The following is a 16,306-nucleotide window of genomic DNA, read 5'->3' as shown; positions in this document are numbered from 1 at the left end:
CTGTGATCCTCCAGATGTTCATGGACTACAATTCCCGTGAGCCCCTGCCAGCGTTTGCTGGCAGGGGCTCCTGGGAATTGTAGTCCATGAACATCTGGAGGACCACAGCTTGACTACCCCTGGATTAGACGACTCAGGAGGTCGCTTCCAACTCTGTGCATCTATGCTGCTATGAACCAGGATCTAAAGAACAAAGCAAGAGTTATCCAGAGATCTCCTTGCTTTCCCTCGCCCTTCCCGAGCAATGTTTCGGCAGAAACTCCCAAAGATGACAGAGGGAGGGGAGGCCAACCCATCAGAGCCCTGCATCTGCAAGGACCTGCGTGGATCACAACCGCGGATCCCCATTTGCAGAAACAATTTGCCATTTATGTCAACACTTCTCCCCTTCTCTCCACCCCCTTGCCATTACAGCCGATTTGCTGCCCCCTGCTGCCCAGCTTGCAGAACGACCTGGGAAATAAATGTTCTTTATGCAGGTGGGTCCCGTAAGGAGCTTCCCCCCCCCCCCCCGCTCCATTGTTCAGCTCAGCCCACGTTTCCCAGAACGTGGTCCATGCAAGTTCACAATCTCCCGTCCCCCAATTTGAGAGACGCTGCCTCAATGCAGTGGCACCATTCTGTGATCGAGTTCTATTTTCGGCAAGGTAATAATTCCAGAAGAGTCGATGCTTTGGGTTTCTCTGTTGCAGCAATAAGAAATCAGGAGTTGTACTACACCATAAAAGCTAGAAGAGCTGGGGTTTTTTGTGCCCTGCTGCTCACTACTCAAAGGAGTTTCAACGTGGCTTGCAATTTCCTTCCCTTCCCCTCCCCACAACAGTCACCCTGGGGCGTAGGGGTGGGTTGAGAGAGCTCAGACAAAACTGCTCTGTGAAAACAGCTCTAAGAGAACTGTGATTGGCCCAAGGTGACCCAGCTGGCTGCATGTGGTAGAGTGGAGAACAAAGCCCAGTTCTCAGAGGCCACCACTGTTAAGCACAACCCCAAGCTGGCTCCCACCTTCCATGCACTACAGCCCAGCATCACATGCAGTGGGGGCTAAAGGCAGCATCCACTTTCAGAGACAGTCAGCTGTGAATATCAGCACCAGGAGGCAACAATGGGGAAGGCCTCGGCCTCTCTGCCCTATTGCTGGCCCTCCAGAGGAACTGACTGGCCACCGTGTGAGAGAGAATGCTGGACTAGAAGGACCCCTGGCCTGGTCCAGCAGGGCACTTCTGATGTTCTTATGAAGGCCTTGGCCTCTATGCTCTGTTATTGGCCCTTCAGAGGGACTGGTTGGCAGGATGCTGAGCTAGACGGACCTCTGGTCTGACCCAGCAGGGCTCTTCCGATGTTCTTATGAAGGCCTCATCCTCCCTGCCCTGTTATTGGCCCTCCAGAGGAACTGGTTGGCCATTGTGGGAGATGAGATGCTTGACTCCATGGATCACAGGTCTGATCCAGCAGGGCTCTTCTGGTGTTCTTATGCATCCAAGACCCCTGTTTCATTGTCGCAAGACAGCTGCAATGTGCAGCCCCAAATTCTCGGTGCTTCTTCGTCCCAGAGGTCTTGCTGGTTGCACAGCATTGTCGAGTTCTGTTCTTCTCGCGTGGTTGCCTTACCCCTTGGGCAACTGCCATATCCAGCAATGACAACAGGGCCCTGCCAAGACTAAAACAATTCTGCAGGGCCTGCAAAAGGGAGCTCTTCCACCAGGCTTTCAGTCGAGACAAGTGAACTAGACACCCACCAGAGCCCAGAGGCCCCTCCCCCCGTCCACTGCACCCACACTGCAGTAAAACTACCACTGCTGAGCGTTAACTTGGAAACTGCTGTATTCTGATGAACGTTTTTGACTTTTGATACAAGTTCCTATTGTTCAAAATGTTATATTTCAAATCAGTTTTTTATCATATTATTGTTTTTATATTATGAAAGTCTCCTCGTAAACCATCCTGAGCTGCAAGGGGGAGGAGCAGATAAATATAATAAAATCTGTTCCACTTAATATTTCTGATATGGCCTAGGAGGAAGAGCGTGTCTCATGGCTTAAGTGCCACTCGGTGCTTAACAGCCACTCAGGGCAGCTGTCCCGCCCCTGAGGGCCTCCTCCTCCAACTGGCTTTCTTGTCTGTCCAGCGGCCAGCCAATCGCCTTCCATCCCCCACCCCTGACCCACCCCCTCCTCCTTCCACTTCCCTCCGAGGCTCGGAGGCTGCAGATCCCTGCTGCGTGAGAGCTGCCCCTGCCGGTGAGTTCCCTAACAGCTGCCTGCAGCCTTTCCACCACCCCCTATCTAGATCCTGTTGTATTCCTGTAAATAAATAAATGATGTGCAATTGTGAAAGAGGCATAATGCAGATTTTTTAAAAAACCCTTTTCTACTGATTCTGTTCACATACACACAAACACAGAGACATTTTGCACTTTTGCAATGGAGACTGCTGTTCCAATTTCACTTGCATCTCCAGTGATTTTCACTCAGTGGAATACTTACCCCTTTTGCTCAAATTTATCCCTACCCACCTCAGGCCCTGGGGTTGCCAGCTTCCAGGTGGTGCCTGGACTTCTCCTGGGATTACAACTGGTCTCGAGGAAACAGAGATCTGTCCACCTGGAGAAGATGGTCCCTCTGGTTCTCAGCTGAGAACTTCCAACCCTCTATCAAGGTATGCTGAGGTTGGTGGTCGTTTGGACCACACCTGGTTTAAAGGTGGAAACCGACACCTTGCATGGAGCCCAGAAACAAACTGGGAACCACTGGACTTGAAACAGGACAGGTGTTCTCTGCTCTCTGCCATGAAGCCCCGTTAACATTCTGCCCAGGTGAGCATCCAAAATAAAATCCAGATGCAGGTGTTCATATGGTACAGTCCTCTCACACGTTCATGCGGTACAGTCTTCTCATGGGACTGTACCACTTCAGAGCACCCATCATCGGTTTAAAACAGCCCGCATATAAAAATTACATTCTGCCTGTAATTTCTAGTTTAAAAGGTAAAGGTAAAGTTATCCCCTGTGCAAGCACCATGTCTGACCCTTGGGGTGACGCCCTCCAGCGTTTTCATGGCAGACTCAATACGGGGTGGTTTGCCAGTGCCTTCCCCAGTCATTTCTAAGTTAAGTGCCTGGGATTCATGATTCCAGCGAAACAAGCAAACAAAACAGTCTTTACCTCTTTCGTATGGTCGTTTGCGCCATTGGGGGCTGAAGAACAAAGAACCAGATACTGGGTAGCGCCATCTGCTGGCTGCCAGGTCAGCTTGATACTGTTGTGGCTGATTTCCGACGCTCGGAGGGAACGGGGAGCTGACAGAGGCACTGCGAGAAGAAGATGATAAAGAAAAAAGCTGGAACAGCAGGGTTGTGCTTTTGCATCCCACCAAACCTCAAAGATCTTGCTTTGTTTGCTTGCAGGTGCTCATGGGAATTGTAGTCCACGGACATCTGGGAGAGTCATAGTTTGGTCACCTTTGGTGCAGTGGTTAAGAGCACTGTGTTTGATCCCCCATCCCTCCTCCACATGCAGCCAGGTGGGTGACTTTGAGCCAAACACAGTTCTCTTACAGCTATTCTCACACAGCACTTCTCTCAGAGCTCTCTCCACCCTCCCTACCTCCCAGGGTGTCTGCTTTGGGGAGAGAAACGGAAAGGGGTTTGTAAGCCGCTTTGGGGCTCCTTTGGGTAATGAAAAGTGGGGTATAATAAAACCCCAGCTCTTCTTCTTCTGAAGCAGACCTCAAAGTGGCTTTTTTATTAAAAATCCACAGAAAATCAGTTTAAAACAATAGACAAAACTGGTGCTTGGGGGGGGGGGAGCAATGAATAATTAAAAGAGAGCAAACCAGAGGCACACTTTGATGTTCTGAAAAGCAAACACGGTGCATTCTGCTCGGGGGTTCAGAAATGAGTAACAAGGGCAACAGGCAGCTCTAAGGTGGAGAGGGAGTTCGTAATTGGCAGGCAGGTTCCTCGGGGAGTAAGCAGCCTTTCATGGACCCTGTCGCTTCCAAACTGCTTGGTGCTTTGTAGGTCAAAACCAAAACTGTGCAGCGTGCGAAGAAGAAAAAAATAAACTGGAAGCCAGCGAAGGTCTTTGTGTCCTGAATGTTTTATGTTAGCCGCTGGATGTTCCTCAAATACCTTTGTCAGTTAAGGATCTGGCCATGTTATTCTAGACCAGCTGACGTTTCTGAACAGTCTTCAAAGGCAGCCCTACCGATAGTGAATTACAGTAGCCAAGCATGATGCCTGGATAAATTTGACAAGCATATTTAAGAAGAACCTCAACCCCTCTTCCTGGAACCTGCCCAGAAGCTATGAGTGGAATCATCCATGCAAGGTCCCTCAACTCATGACCCTCATAGGCTATCCAGAGAAATGCCTGCTGAACTTCAATACCTCTTCCTAGAACCCCCCCCCCCAGAAGCTATTAGTGGAACCATTCATGCAATGTCCCTCAACTCGTGACCCTAGTAGGCTATCCAGAAGCCTGTCCCTCTCTCTGGAACCTGCCCAAGAGCTACAAGTAGGGCCACCCATTGAAAGTGCCTCAATCCATGATCTTGATAGGCTATCCAAAAAGATACCCACATTCAGAGGGATAAAGAAGGAGTTACGTGAGGTTTCCCGTATGCTGAATACAGTCAGACTTATAGGTCGAGGTGGTACCTCAAAGCATCTCCCACCACCTTCTCATAAATGGGAAACATCCTAACCAGATATTAAGTGTGGAGTGTGAAGAACCATCCATACAATACCTCCAGTCATTACCCCGATAGGCTATTTGGGGAGGGCGGTATATAAATGTGAATGAATGAATGAATGAATGAATGAATGAATGAATGAATGAATGAATGAATGAATGAATGAATGAATGAATGAATGTTCAGATAAATTCCTGCTGAACTTCAACCCCTCTTTCTGGAACCGGTCCAAGAGCTATGAGTGTAAACATCCATCCAAGTTGCCTTAACCTGTGCTCTTGACAGACTATCCAGAAAGACACCCACGTTCAGAGGTGCACATGACATGTGCGGTTTCCCATATCCTGAACACCAGCCATTGATTCTAGACTTACAGGTCGAGGTGATGCCTCGTAGGCCGTCTCCGACTGCATTCTCGTAAATGGGAAACACCGAAACCAGATATTCCGTGTGGGATGTGAGGTTAGAGAGGTGCACGGAGGAGGCAGAACCATCTAATACCACCTGCAAATAGGTAAGGGGAGAGATGAATGCCCTTGTGTTTCATCCTTTGGGATGCTTAGGGCTGATCCTGCGTTGAGCAGGGGGTTGGACTAGATGGCCTGTATGGCCCCTTCCAACTCTGTGATTCTATGATTCTATCCAAAACCACCCACCTTTTCTGCAGCCAAACATAGAAATGTCCAATAAGCATATATAGTGCTCAGTAGGCCATGGAAGTTTCTGAACATTCAAGCAAGATTCCTGAAAAAAATGCATCCACCTGCCCCTGTTGACTCTTTCTTTCCCAAACCTTTCGGTGGGGAGGGGGGAGTAATTTACCATGAGAAACAGGTTCTAACTATTGGGATATTTAGTTAATAGAGCAGCTTAGCCCAGTCAGAGGCGTCATATTGAGTGGAGTAATTAAATCTCCCAAGAAATGTACCGCAAAGAAGGTAAATTTATTTATTGTTGTTGTTGTTGTTGTTGTTGTTGTTGTTATTATTATTATTACCTGCCCCTTCCAGCAAGCCAGCTCGTGGTGGGTTACAACACTGCACTATCATAACAATTCCCAATTAAAACCCCATTAAAATCCCCACTATAAAGATTAAAAAACACACAGCACAACAAGATGGTGGAAAATATGGGCACTCTCAACATGGAAGGGCAACCGGCCAGGGCAAGAGCATAACATCGTCATCGTCATCGTCATTGTCATCGTCATCGTCATCATTATCATTATCATTATTATTATTATTATTATTAAATGTATTCCCCACCACTCCTGTAAGCCGGCCAGTGGTGGGTTACAGATGTCCGATAAAAACTCATTATAACCCCCCATTGAAAGGACACAAAAATTCAAGACATACAACAGAAAAGAGAACATAGCTGAATATCACCCCACCCATCCCTACCTCTAGAGGGGGGAGGAAGGAGGGCTAAGATGACTCAAGTTGTTGGTTAATGCCGGGGGAGGGGCTTGATCTTCCTCACCAACCCCAGCCTCAACCATAGACATGGTGGTAGAGCTCCGTTTTGCAGGCCCTGTGGAATGCCGAGAGTTCCCGCAGGATCCGCAGGTCACCCCCCAGGTTGGGGCCAGGACCAAAAGGCATGCTGGAACCTGCGTGACATTAGATCTTCCCATCCACTCTTCCTCTAGCACTGGCCTCAACCGTTAACCTGGTGGACATGCTCAATTTTGCAGGTCCTGTGGAATGCCGTAAGGTCTCCCAGGGCCCTCAGCTCCACTGGGAGCTCATTCCACCAGGTAGGGGCCAGGACTGAAAAGGCTTTGGCCCTCATTGAGGCCAGGCATACTTCTCTGGGGCCGATCTAGGTCACATACGGGTTGCAGTCCAAAGAAGAGAGAGAAGGCTAATCTAAAGTCTACTTTCCCCATCACAATGGTCAGTTTCTCTGGCATCATGTCTGAGGGGGTACGAGGGTATTGCCTGTACAGGAGAGGCCTGCAGAGACATGCATCTCCACAGAAGGCCATGTGGAGTGTGAGAGAAGACAAAGGGAGAGGAGGCGTCAGAGGGCAGCTCTCCGGTTAAGACAGAAGCATTCCCATTTGAAGAGATAACATCTGTACACACACCTGTTCAGGCATGCTGAGTTGCTCACTCCAACACTAACCAGGGCTAAGCCTTCCGTAAATCATTCCTCCCCATTAAAGGTATCCCCTGTGCAAGCACTGGGTCATGTCTGACCCTTGGGGTGACGCCCTCCAGCGTTTTCATGGCAGACTCAATACGGGGTGGTTTGCCAGTGCCTTCCCCAGTCATGACCGTTTACCCCCCAGCAAGCTGGGTACTCATTTTACCGACCTCGGAAGGACGGAAGGCTGAGTCAACCTTGAGCCGGCTGCTGGGATCGAACTCCCAGCCTCATGGGCAGAGCTTCAAACAGCATGTCGGCTGCCTTACCACCCTGCGCCACAAAGAGGTTCTCCTCCCCATTACAACCTGCTTAAAGGACGGATCAGAACCGTCATTCTTGCTGATTCCCAAACCGAATCAAAAAGCTGAGGAAAGTTTGACTTCCTTGATACGAGGCACTCCTGGGCAGTTCCTATAAAATCAGACAAGCTATCCTCGGATAGCGAGAAAGGGATTTTCTTCAGATGTCTGATCTGTCTTTGATTAGCAAACTAAAAAGAGAAGAAACGGACTTTGATCATGTCGCAGACCTATCTGCACAGGCGAAGTTAAGGAAGGTGCGGGTATAATTTCCATGTCGTGCCATCATTCGCTAATTAAAAGATTAACCAGCCTGCCCCAAAGCCAGGAGGACTCCAGAACGTCACCCAACACACTGATGTCACCCGGAAATGACGTCGGTACATCGGGGTTGTCAGAAGGTTTCAGGGCTTGTCCGTGGCTATGCCTCTGCTCACATCCTCTCTCGGAATCAATGGCCATGCACAAATTCTTGAGATGCAGATGTTCCATGGCTGGTCAAAACAGTTACTGCACCGTAGTAGGCCGATTAAGGCCCTTGCAGCATTTCCTTGCCCTCTGGCTGATTTCACTGGCCTCTTGCCAACAAAACATGGGATCGCTTACCTCCTTGGGGATTCCACCCCTAGAGGGGTAATAGACCACCCTGTACTTCTTGGGTGGTATCAGTGGAGGCCTCCAGATGAGGTGCATGCTTCTGGCAGTCACCTCTTTGACGACCAAGTTGGCTGGGCTCAGATGGGCCCCTTCATTCACTGGAGACGTTTTGATGGGATCGCCTGCAAATGTGAAAAGTAGACCGGCGTTTCATAGTGTGCGGTGCAGGGGTGGCCAAACTGTGGCTCTCCAGGTGTCCATGGACTACAGTTCCCATGAGCCCCTGCCAGGATACTTCTGGACAGCCACAGTTTGGCTACCCCCCGCAGGAGAGCAAGGGTCCCTGGCATGGTTCCTGTGGATGCCCTGTGCCCACCAGGTTTTTGGAGAAAGTGGGCAGGGAAAGATAGGGCTTTATGCCCAGCAGGGTTCCTGATTGACCGTGTAGATGTCTAAGAAGCCGATTCAGCATCACTTGCCAGAATTCTCACGGCATGATTGAAAATGAGCGGTGTGCGTACAAGATAACACTCTTAACCAAGGTGTTCCTTTTAAAAGATGGACCATCAAACACAGCTTCTGCCTGAAATCTTGATGAGTTCCCATTAGAGTCATGCATGACTTTATGCCAAGAGATTTATTTGAGTTGGCTCCGCCTCCTGAGGCTGCCATTTTGGGGTTGGCTCCACTTCTAACGGCAGCCATTTTGGGGTTGCGCCTACCATCCAGTGTCAAAATTCCTAAGATGCCCATAGGCTCAACAAGGTTGGGGATCCACACAGTACAGCTTTGGACTCAGAATGGGGAGACCTGAGTTCAAGGTTCTTCTCAGACAGAAAACCTGCTAGGTGAGATGGACAATCAATCACTATCTCTCAGCCAAATGTCCTAGGATGGAAGTGAGATATTTATTATTTTTTCTGCACCTCACTTTTCACTACCCAAAGGAGACCAAAAGTGGTTTACAAACACCTTTCCCTCCCTCTCCTCACATCCTGTGAGGTAGGTGGGGCTGAGAGTTCTAATAGAACTGCTCTGCGAGAACAACTCTAACAGGACTGAGACTAGACCAAGGTCACCCAGCTGGCTGTGTGTGGAAGAGAGGGGAAGAAAACCCGGTTCTCCATATGAGAGTCTGCCTCTCTTCACCGCCACACCACATATCTGACATACACCCTAAGACTTCGCCAGACACTTCAAAAACTAATTTTGGAATTCACACAGTGAGTTTGGAACAAAATTGTCTCAACTGACGAGGGTGCTGAAAGTCTGTTCAATTTGGTTGTTAGTTTAGAGTTCAAGAGGAAGTAGGCATGCATTCGGATGGGCTCCTTTGCATTCTAATCTTCCTCGCTTGTGTGTCCCTATTGATCATTATTTGTTCTGCCCATGTTTCGCTCCCTCTAGTGGTCGATTCAATATTGCATCACTTGATGCCCAGCATATCTCCCTGCAGATTTCAAGTGCAGTTCTTATGCTAGATGTACAGTGATGTCATACCTACAAAGGGGGTTCTTATTCATGTGCAGGAAATGAGAATCTGGACAGTCAGGAAGTTAAATGAAGACATTGGCTTTGGCTTCACCTGTGTTCTCCTCTTTGTTCTTCTCCTTAATTCGTGCGCACAAGACTCGCGTCAGCCGGCCAACCAGAGAACTGAGTAGTGGGAAGTCCAGGACGTTATACACGGTCAGCTCCAAAGGTTCAGAGGCCACCTGCCGCAGTTCTGCCTCATCTGCATTTTTGACTCCTTTAAAATAATAGAATCATAGAATAACAGAGTTGGAAGGGACCTCCTGGGTTATCTAGTCCAACCCCCTGCACTAGGCAGGACACTCACATCCCAATTGCTCATCCCTGTCACCTGCCAACCCCTTGAGCCTTCACAGAATTAGCCTCTCCCTCAGATGGCTCTCCAGCTTCTGTTTAAAAATCTCCAAAGATGGAGAACCCACCACCTCCCGAGGAAGCCTGTTCCACTGAAGAACCGCTCTAACTGTCAGGAACATCTTCCGGATGTTTAGACGGAATTTCTTTTGCATTAATTTCATCCCATTGGTTCTGGTCCATTGCTCCGGGGCAAGAGAGAACAACTCTGCTCCATCCTCTATATGGCAGCCTTTTCAATACTTGAAGATGGTTTTCAGATCCCCTCTCTGTCGTCTCCAGGCTAAACAGACCAAGCTCCCCCAACCTTTCTTCATACGCCTTGGTCTCCAAACCCCTCACCCTCTTTGTTGCCCTCCTCTGGACACATTCCAATTTATCTACCTCCCTCTTCAACTGGGGTGCCCAAAACTGAACACAGGACTCCAAGAACCAGAGCAGAGTAAAGCGGTACCATCACCCCCCATGATCTGGACACAATACTCTGTTTGATACAACCCAAAATCCCATAAAAATGAACGCTGATAGCTGAGATATTTGCCAAGCAAGCTGAGTACCTAAGACCCCACCCCACAGAAATCTCCTCCTTCAGAGTCCTGCATGTTGGCATTGAAATATGCAAGAGAGAAGCAAAACACTGGGCGTCTTAAAAGGATGAAATAGTGAAAAGGAAGGGAGAAAAAGATATTTCCTTAATAAAATGGATTTGTTGTTATGAATATAAACACATGTTCTGAAGACATTATCTGTGACACAAAGTGGAGACATAATTTCAGAGGCCTCCTAGAGATGAACGTGCACCCAGAAGAAGAGAACTGCCATTAATCTCCCAAGAAAGCAAAGCTGTACACAGGATCTAGTGCCAACGAAGAAGGAGTAGAAGAAGAGGAGGAGGAAGAAGAGCTTTTCTTGTACCTCATTTTTCACTACCTGAAGGAGTGGGGCTGAGAGACCTTTGAGTAAACTGGGACCAGCCCAAGGTCACCCAGCTGGCTGCATGTGGAGGAGGAGTGGGGAATCAAACCCAGTTCTCCAGATCTGGCCACCACTCTTAACCTCTACACTAAACTGGCATTAAGGGACACTGACTGGACTTGGTGACCCTTCCTGCATCCTTCCTGCAGTGGCCTCAGTGTGGATGGATGACCAGCTAGTGGTCATTCTCACCTTGCAGGTTGGATGCGTGAGCCCCCCCCCCAATACACAATTCCTCACCCATATTTAGAACCCATAAGCTCAGACCTCCTTCCCCCAACCCTGGGCCCAAGAAGATGCCTCAACATCCCCACAACAGGAAGAAGAAGAAGAAGAAGAAGAAGAAGAAGAAGAAGAAGAAGAAGAAGAAGAAGAAGAAGAAGAAGAAGAAGAAGAAGAAGAAGAGTTGGTTCTTATATGCCGCTTTTACCTACCCGAAGGAGGCTCAAAGCGGCTTACAGTCGCCTTCCCTTTCCTCTCCCCACAACAGACACCCTGTGGGGTGGGTGAGGCTGAGAGAGCCCTGATATCACTGCCCGGTCAGAACAGCTTTATCAGTGTTGTGGCGAGCCCAAGGTCACCCAGCTGGCTGCATGTGGAGGAGTGCAGAATCGAACCCAGCATGCCAGATTAGAAGTCCGCACTCCTAACCACTACACCAAACTGGCTCTCAACACCCTAGAGATGTGAACTCACCAATGGCAAAAATCTCAATCCCCATATTCTTCAAGGTTTGTGCAGAAGGGCCGGCATCATCCTGCGATTTGCCGTCCGTCAAGAGGATAATCAGTTTGGGAGCTTCTGAACGGGCCCCGGCTTCAGGCTTCAGGTTCTGTTCCAAGACGTGGGTCAAAGCGAGTCCTTCAAAGGGAGAAAGAACAAAAGGTATTGCAGGGAGCAGCTCAGAAAGCCTGGACACTGGGTGCTACATCCCTCTGTGTGTACCTTACCTCCTTGAATGAGATACCTGTCTCTTTGTCAACCTGGGAGTTGCCCTTTGACCCCTGCACCCCCTCCAGGTGGGGTCTGACTAATGCGGTATACAGACAGACTGGGACATCTTGTGATTTCAATGCGATGCCTCTGTTGATACAGCCCAAGACTGCATTGACCTTCTTTCTGGCTGCATCACTTTGTCTGCTCCTATTTATCTTCCCATACACAGCTCCCCAGCAGTGTCTCTCCCATCCAGTAGGCCTGCTTCTCATTTGTGTGACCCAGATATACGACTCTGCTCTTCTCCTTTTAGAATTGCATCTTGTTCTCACTTGGCCACTTTTCCAGCGTATTCAGATCATGTTGAACGCGCCAGAGGGACCAGTGGTGTGGCTCAGTGTTTCATGCGATTCATTACAGAACTGCTTTCTCTGTCCCACCCAAAGGGGCAAAGAGCTAGATTCAAGTCCACAAAAGCAGCTTAGAGACCAACAACACTGAGTCAAAGCTCAGGTGAAGAGCTCAGGTGAAGAAAGCCAGTTTGGTGTAGTGGTTAGGACTTCTGGTGAGCCAGGTTTGATTCTGCACTTCCTCACATGCAGCCAGCTGGGTGACCTTGGGCTCGCCACAGCCCTGATAGAGCTGTTCTGACCAAGCAGGAATATCAGGGCTCTCTGAGCCTCACCCACCTCACAGGGTGTCTGTTGTCGGGAGAGGAAAGGGAAGGCGATTGGAAGCCGCTTTGAGACTCCTTCAGGTAGAGAAAGGCGGCATAGAAGAACCAACTCTTCTTCTTCAGTAATATCAGGGCTCTCACAGCCTCACCTCCCTCACAGGGTCTGTTGTGGGGAGAGGGAAGGGAAGGCGATTGGAAGCTGCTTTGAGCCTCCTTCAGGTAGAGAAAAGCGGCATATAAGAACCAACTCTTCTTCTTCTATACCACATTAGTCAGACCTCATCTGGAGTCCTGCATGCAGTTCTGGTGGCTTCATTTCGAAAAGGACGTGGACAAAATTGAGAGGGGGCAGAAGAGAGTGACAAGAATGATCCGGGGCCTGGGGACCAAACCCTGTGAGGAAAAGCTGAAGGAATTGGGAATGTTCAGCCTAGAGAAGGGGAGGGGGAGGGCACGACTGCTGTCTTTTTGAAAGGCTGTCACTTGGAGGAGGGCAGGGAGCTGTTCCTATTGGCAGCAGAGGACAGGACCTGCAGTAATGGGTTTAAACTACGTGGAGAATGGTACCAGCTAGATAAGAGTTTTTTTTCTACAATCTGTAATTCAAGCAGTAGAATCAGCCATCTGAGGAGGTGGAGATCTCCCCCTTACAGGCAGTCTTCAAGCAACATCTGGACAGATACTTATCATGGGTGCTATGTGTAGGATGATGCAGCATGGAGCAGGAGGCTGGACTCTCTGGTTTCAAAAGCTCACGCCTTTAAAATTGGGTTGCTTTCTACAGTGTGACTCGACTGAGATCTAGCTGTTCTACTGCAGATCCACACAGCCACCTTCTGAAACAAACCCGATGAACGTTTCATCCGTAACTTGGTTTTGATTGCTCATTCATTAGCATCCCTTGGCAAGCACTAGGCTCTCAGGACAGCATGTCCCAGGAGAGGACAGATCAAGGGACAATAAAGGCAGGGAAATGATTGATTATTCTATTTGTTTTCGTACGGATATTTTTACCCTGCCTCTCGGCAGAACGGCCCGCCGGGCAGCTTCCCTCGTAAAACAGCAAGAATAGCAACACGATAAAAAATACCCGCACAATAAGCCAGGAAAAAGAAAACATGGAGAACAATGCCACCATCTGGCGCTCACCAGGTAATGATCTACACATCTGCCTGGCTGCATTGCTTTCTGTTTCGTCAAGTATCGAAAAGGCTGCCATGTAGAGGATGGAGCAGAATTGTTCCTTCTTGCCCCGGAGGGACGGACCAGAACCAATGGGATGAAATTAATTCAAAAGAAATTCCATCTAAACATCCGGAAGACGTTCCTGACAGTTAGAGCGGTTTCTCGGTGGAACAGGTTTCCTCGGGAGGTGGGGGGTTCTCCATCTTTGGAAAATTTCAAACAGAGGCTGGAGAGCCATCTGACGGAGAGGCTGATTCTGTGAAGGTTCAAGGGGGTGGCAGGTGACAGTGGATGAGCGATAGGGTTGTGAGTGTCCTGCATAGTGCAGGGGGTTGGACTAGATGACCCAGGAGGTCCCTTCCAACTCTGATTCTGTGTTATATTGTCATTTTCAACATTGGCATTCCTGATCCACCTGTCTCTCTTACATCAGTTTGATCCTCTTTGTGCATTTGATGCCATGGGGGAAATCCAGGGGCTGATTCACCCCTTAAAAAACCCTCCTCTCCTTGATGGTTCAGGTCAGTAGACGTGATCTGGGTGAAGAGGTGGCAACCCCATACCTTGAGATAGCCCAGCTCTTCCGGAGAGGCCTGCTGCCACCACCTGCTCACCTTTTCTGGTTCCCTGCTGCTTCTTGTGAGCCCTTCCACTACCACCACCCACACTTCCAGCTGCATGCGCTGCCCTGCAGAGTCATAGGGGGTGTGTGTGCGCATGCGGGGAACTGGGAAATAAGCAAGTGGGTGGGAAAAGGATGGGTGGGTAGATAGCAGGTGAGGATAATGCAAACAAGCGGACAGGGTTGTGCATAGGGGGGTCATGGCAGAAAATAGATGGGGGGTATATCTGCCTAAAGGTAAAGATAAAGGTATCCCCTGTGCAAGCATTGAGTCATGTCTGACCCTTGGGGTGACACCCTCTAGCGTTTTCATGGCAGACTCAATGCGGGGTGGTTTGCCAGTGCCTTCCCCAGTCATTACCGTTTACCCCCCAGCAAGCTGGGGACTCATTTTACCGACCTCGGAAGGATGGAAGGCTGAGTCGACCTTGAGCCGGCTGCTGGTATCGAACTCCCAGCCTCATGGGCAGAGCTTTCAGACTGCATGTCTGCTGCCTTACCACCCTGTGCCACAAGAGGCTCTTGTATCTGCCTAGGATCCAACAAAACTTGGAATTGGCCCTGTCTAGGCATTTTGTGTGCCAACTTTAATTTCAAGATGTGCGGAGGCCTCATTCAGATTGGAAGCATAGTCGGATTGGGACCTGATTCAGATTAGGACCATAGCAAGCAGAGGAAAGGGGTACATCTCCGCCCAGGACCCAACAAAACATGGAATCGGACCTATCTGGCTGTTTAGTACTCATAACTTGACTTCAAAATGTGCGGAGGCCTCGTTCAGATTGGGTTGTGATGCAGACGCCACCCAGCACCTGGTTCTACCCTAACGGGGCCACCACAAAGAAGGGCCTCATCCTGGTGGAGGCCATTTTAGCGGTCAGGCACCACCAGGCGATTATGGATTGAAGTACACAAATCTGGAGGGGGAAAGATGGAAGGAGGAATGAAGAACCCAGACCACTTAGGTCAGTGGTTCTCAACCTTCCTAATGCCGTGACTCTTTAATCCAGTTCCTCCTGTTGGGGTGACCCCCAGCCATAAAACTATGCAAGGGTTCTTTCGCAGAATTTAAACCAGAACTGACCAATGACATATAGATCCATTGTCCAGGATTGTATAGAAATTGTTTTGTTCCCGTGATTTCTCAGTTCAGTCTCCCTAATGGGGATGCAAGGGGGCTTACATCATTCTCTCCTCCCTTTTAGTCTCACAACACCCCTGTGAGGTAGGTTAGGCTGAGAGATATACCTGTGAACGTGTTCCCTCCTTTGTACTGCAAGCTCCTCAGTGCACCTAACACCTCCTCCCGGGTGCTGTATGTTTTCAAGTCCCATTCGGTCCGTGGATCACTGCTGTACTGAGATAAGCCTGGAAGCAGAACAGGGAGAAATCAGCAGAGAGTTTCACCAAAGGAAGAAGTCCACATGAAGCTAGTGTGGTCCACAGGACACCATATTATTTATATGACCTTTGATTCCCAAAATCCAGTGCCCTGTTCTCCCCACAGATACATTCCATACATTGCTGGATGTCAATCATTATGCCAGGGGCATGCTCAGGAGTATATAGAATGGATCCTGTAAAAGCGAGAAACACCAAACTTGAAGGGTAGGGAGAAGAGAATCAGCCAGAGATGCCCTGTGAGTTTGCTGCCTCTAGCGTGCCACAGAGGGTGTGCTCTACTGCCCCGTGGATCTCTCGATCCAAACCAGTGTGTGAAGCAGCTAAAATGTTGTGGCAGACCATGGTTCATGAATGGGGCACGGCATGAACCACAAAATGAACCCCTGCTTTTGGTCTGTGACCATCTCCGTTCACCTACCACTGTAGGAGTGGGACAAACACCAATGAGATGAACAGTGTAAAAGTATTCATTTACTTTTATTTCATTTACATGGCACTTTCCCCCCAATGCTTTAACTGGTTGCTTACTGAATTGAACTTATATCTGTATTTAATATTTTTAACAAAGCCAAGCAAGGACTTCTATAGTCCTAAATGGCATGTGTGTGTGTGTGTGTGGTGATATTATACAAGATGATTAAAATCACCATTGCACATAAGTTTGAGGGGTTTTTTGTTTTATAGATGTAGGAAGAACATCCTGATCACCCTAATTAGAGGTTCACTATTGAGAATCATTGGTTTCACACATGGGTCATTGTGTTAAAAGCTTATCCAGCTCTGAATGAATAAACTGAAGGGGATTTTCACATTGCTATTCTAAACCAGGTGTTATTCATTGTTCGCCTGCTGTCCAGTAAAGCTATACAGGGACAGGTG

General features: G+C 48.9%; 1 protein-coding gene across 2 annotated transcripts in view; it reads right to left on the bottom strand.

Annotated features, from left to right (window-relative positions):
- The window catches only part of COL20A1 (collagen type XX alpha 1 chain), a 142,657-nt gene that overhangs the window by 108,006 nt on the left and 18,345 nt on the right, over window positions 1-16,306 (bottom strand). For both annotated transcript variants that reach the window (XM_077335837.1, XM_077335838.1), the window contains exons 8-13: window positions 15,272-15,391; window positions 11,301-11,465; window positions 9,328-9,492; window positions 7,752-7,924; window positions 5,067-5,196; window positions 3,162-3,307 (exon numbers count right to left, since the gene is read on the bottom strand). In XM_077335837.1, the coding sequence (XP_077191952.1) occupies window positions 3,162-3,307; window positions 5,067-5,196; window positions 7,752-7,924; window positions 9,328-9,492; window positions 11,301-11,465; window positions 15,272-15,391 (899 nt within the window). The remainder of the gene's footprint in view (window positions 1-3,161; window positions 3,308-5,066; window positions 5,197-7,751; window positions 7,925-9,327; window positions 9,493-11,300; window positions 11,466-15,271; window positions 15,392-16,306) is intronic.

The sequence above is a fragment of the Paroedura picta genome, chromosome 4 (assembly GCF_049243985.1).
Source record: "Paroedura picta isolate Pp20150507F chromosome 4, Ppicta_v3.0, whole genome shotgun sequence".
Lineage (NCBI taxonomy): Eukaryota > Metazoa > Chordata > Lepidosauria > Squamata > Gekkonidae > Paroedura > Paroedura picta.
The sequence above is the reverse complement of the archived record's forward strand: the minus strand, read 5'-3'. Positions and strand labels throughout refer to the sequence as shown.